This window comes from Myotis davidii, unplaced genomic scaffold (genome assembly GCF_000327345.1).
Source record: "Myotis davidii unplaced genomic scaffold, ASM32734v1 scaffold167, whole genome shotgun sequence".
NCBI classification, from domain to species: domain Eukaryota; kingdom Metazoa; phylum Chordata; class Mammalia; order Chiroptera; family Vespertilionidae; genus Myotis; species Myotis davidii.
The window spans coordinates 2,575,857-2,579,183 of NW_006300048.1; the positions used below are offsets into that span (position 1 = coordinate 2,575,857).

Genomic DNA, 3,327 nt, shown 5'->3' on the forward strand with positions numbered 1-3,327 from the left:
CCACCACACCACCACCACACCAACCACCACGCCACCACCCCAACCACCACGCCACCACGCCACCACACCACCAGCAGAGGGCAGCATACACTTTATTTCTAGCCACCCACCTGGCCCCCTCAGGGCCCCACTCCCAGAACTCCAGGTCCCCACCCCACTTCCTGCGCCCATGGGCCTTAGTGTTGGGGCTGGCCTGGAAAAATGGACAGAGGATGCCTCTTGAATTCTCTCAGGCCTCTCCCCCTTGGCACCCAGGGGATCTCCAGGAGGTTGGCAGCCTAGGTGGGTAATGGCAGCCTGAGACAGAGCCCTCTGCTCTCTCAGGTCTGCGGGGATCCCCAGGGAGCTTTAGCCACTGTGGGTGGGGAAGGGTCCCAGACGGCAGGAGGCCGCTAGCAGGCGGCAAACTTGCGCTGGATGCGCTTGTAGCGGAGCAGTTCCTGCTCACTGACGGAGGGCTCCAGGCGGGCGGCGGCCTGCAGCAGGTCCTCCATGGTGAGCAGCAGCGCTGAGCCCCTGGGCTCCAGCCCTAGGGGGACGACAAGGGGAAGGGAGGCCGGGGTTCTCCGCCTGTCTGGGGAACTCAGGCTCTGTCCAAGCAAGGAAAGCCCCGGGGGAGGGCCTTCTTGCCCAGAGTCCCCGAAACGCCAAGAGTCCCTCTTCTGAAATCCAGAACCGGGCCTGTTTTCCCTCTAGCTTTTCGGCTGACCTCTGGGGCAGGCGGGTGGCTCACCTTCCTCCAGGTCCCGAACCCTGCGTTTGAGGGCAGCTGTCATGGCATCAGAACAGAGGGAGTAGAGGTCCGCACCGGTCAGCTGGGGAGGGCAGTGGTCCAGCACGGTCACCAAACTCACAGAGGGCTCCAACTTGAATCTGTTGTAGGGACACAGGATAGAAAGTTTTACCCGGCATGCCCAACTCCCTCAAAAGAATATACTCCCTGACCAATGTATTCTGCACACTGCACTTATCCCCTAACCAGACCAAGGCCCAAGCCTTCTGGGAGTCTCCGTCAGGGCATACTTGCGTGTGATGGCGCTCAGAACACGGAGCTGGGAGGCACGGTCCTCGCTCACCCCCATAAACACCAGCTTGTCAAATCTTTAGGGAGAGAAGTGGGCACACGTGTCAGGGAGCCCGGCATAAGGGTGAAGGAAGAAGGCACAGGATGGGGCCGAGGGACGAGCCCGACGGGGTCTGGTGGAGGAGAGGTACAGGATGGGCACCTGCCAGGCCGCAGGAGGGCAGGGTCCAGGAGGTCTGGTCTGTTGGTGGCTCCGATCACAAACACGTCCTGAGTGCTGTGAAGCCCATCCAGCTCAGCCAGCAGCTGAGACACCACCCTGCAAAGGAGGAGCGAAGGGGAGTCCTGGGCCCACCCTCAGCTCTGCCCTGCCTGCCTGTGGGGCCTCCCCGTGCAAGCCTTCTCCACAGGGCCCCCTGCTGAGCCGTGCCCTGTGCCCCTACATGCTGGCACCCGTTTTCCTCAATGCCCCACACCCAAAGCCACAGCCCCGTTTAGCTTCCATTATACCGTCTCAGAACCGGAAGGACAGGCACTCCGGGCTCTGGAGACTGCTGCAACCCATCTCGCATCCCTCTGTCCTGGACCCAGGCTGCATTCTGGCTCAGACCCCCACCTGTCCATCACACCTCCAGAGTCTCCGCTTCGCCCCCGGCTTGGGGCCAAGGAGTCCAGTTCATCAAAGAAGATAATGCAGGGAGCCGCGGCCCTGGCCCTGGCAAACACTGAGGAGAGAGGGGCCCACAGGAGGGGAAGCTCGGGGGGGCTTTAAAGTCAAGATATGAGGGGAGAAAACCCAGGCTTGACAATTCATTACTAGCGCTCCAGGAAGTAGACTTGTGGAAAGGAAGACTAGGAATGCCCATGAGCAGCCTGAGGGGTGGGGACGGGGGTGGGGCGCAGGGGCCATCGTTTCAGGACTGGAAGCCCTGCCCACTCGCTCACCTTCCCGGACGTTCTCCTCACTCTGGCCCACGTACATGTTGATGAGCTCTGGCCCCTTCACGCTGAGGGAGAGGATGTGGGAGGCAACACTCGTTAGACACCCCAACGCGATTGGCTCAATCCACCCAGCATCTCTCCAGGCCCCCTGGTCACCTGAGGAAGGTAAGGCTGCACTCAGTGGCCACTGCCTTGGCCAGGAGGGTCTTGCCGGTGCCAGGGGGCCCGTGGAGCAGGAGGCCTGAGCGCCTCAGGCCCAGGCTGAGCAGCTCAGGGTGCTCCAGAGGGAGCTGGATGGTCTCCAGGATCTCCCGCTTCACCTCCTGCAGCCCGCCCACATCGTGCCAGGACACCGAGGGGATCTAGGCGATGGAAGAGCCTGGTTGGGGATATGCCGGAGGACGGAGCTCTGGTCCCACCTCCAAGGACCTAGATTCTCTACCTTAGGGGCTCCGATGGCCTGGGAGTGAGCTGACTGCAGCTGCTCCAGGGCCTGCCCGAAGTCCTCTGCCAGGAGCGGAAAGCCAGCAGCACACAGCTCCCGCTCATCCTCCTCACTCAGGCCGCCGGCCAAACTGCAAAGAGAAACCCAGGGAGGTGTCTGGAGGACCTGGCCTGAGGCCTCCCCGTATCGGGGTCCTGTTCCCTCCTCCCTTCCTTACCAACTCCCACCCACCCATATTTCCTCTTGTCACCTTTGCCCTTTTATACCTAGTTTTCTTACCCAGAGTTCCTGATCCTGGTGCAAGCTGCCCGGCTGCTGTGAGTCAAAAGGGCACAGAGATCTCCTACCACAAAGCCCTGGGAACCACAGGAAAGGGCGCATGAGCAGGGCACAGGAGGCAGGAACCCTTGGGCGGCAGGCCCTCCAGCCGGAACTGAGGCCCAATGTTGGTGCCTCGGGGTTTTCTACCCTCACTTGCAGGGCAGCAGGTCTGAGTTCCTATGACAGAGAATGTGGGAGGACCAGGCCCTGCCTTGGTACTCACTGCACACCGCCGAGCCAGCTGTGCTAGGTCCACCTCTTGGCCCAGGGGCAGGCGGGCAGTGAGGGCCTGCAGGATGCTCAGCCGCTGCCCCTCTGACAGCACAGGCACCTCCAGCTCATGCGGAAATGCTGTCTGCACGTCAGCAGGCAGGTCCCGGGCCCGGCTTGTGGTGGCTACAACCATCAGTGGAGGGCAGCTGCGGACAGGGAGTGGGGACAGGGCGTGAGGACAGGGAGTGGGGACAGGGAGTGGGGACAGGGAGTGAGGACTGGGAGTGGGGAACAAGATGTGGGGACTGGGAGTGGGGACAGGAAGTGAGGACAGGGAGTGGGGACAGGGAATGGGGACTGGGAGTGGGGACAGTGAATGGGA

The 3,327-nt window shown here is 62.2% G+C and overlaps 1 protein-coding gene across 1 annotated transcript in view; it reads right to left on the reverse strand.

Moving 5' to 3' along the window:
• Positions 1-74: 74 nt before the first annotated feature.
• Positions 75-3,327, reverse strand: part of PEX6 (peroxisomal biogenesis factor 6) — a gene marked incomplete at its 5' end in the record, with an annotated part of 11,175 nt that continues 7,922 nt past the window's right edge. Inside the window, 10 exons of the mRNA XM_006776443.2 lie at positions 75-529; positions 734-873; positions 1,024-1,101; positions 1,227-1,343; positions 1,641-1,749; positions 1,970-2,031; positions 2,123-2,328; positions 2,409-2,541; positions 2,691-2,767; positions 2,956-3,151. Of these exons, the coding sequence (XP_006776506.1) occupies positions 393-529; positions 734-873; positions 1,024-1,101; positions 1,227-1,343; positions 1,641-1,749; positions 1,970-2,031; positions 2,123-2,328; positions 2,409-2,541; positions 2,691-2,767; positions 2,956-3,151 (1,255 nt within the window). The remainder of the gene's footprint in view (positions 530-733; positions 874-1,023; positions 1,102-1,226; positions 1,344-1,640; positions 1,750-1,969; positions 2,032-2,122; positions 2,329-2,408; positions 2,542-2,690; positions 2,768-2,955; positions 3,152-3,327) is intronic.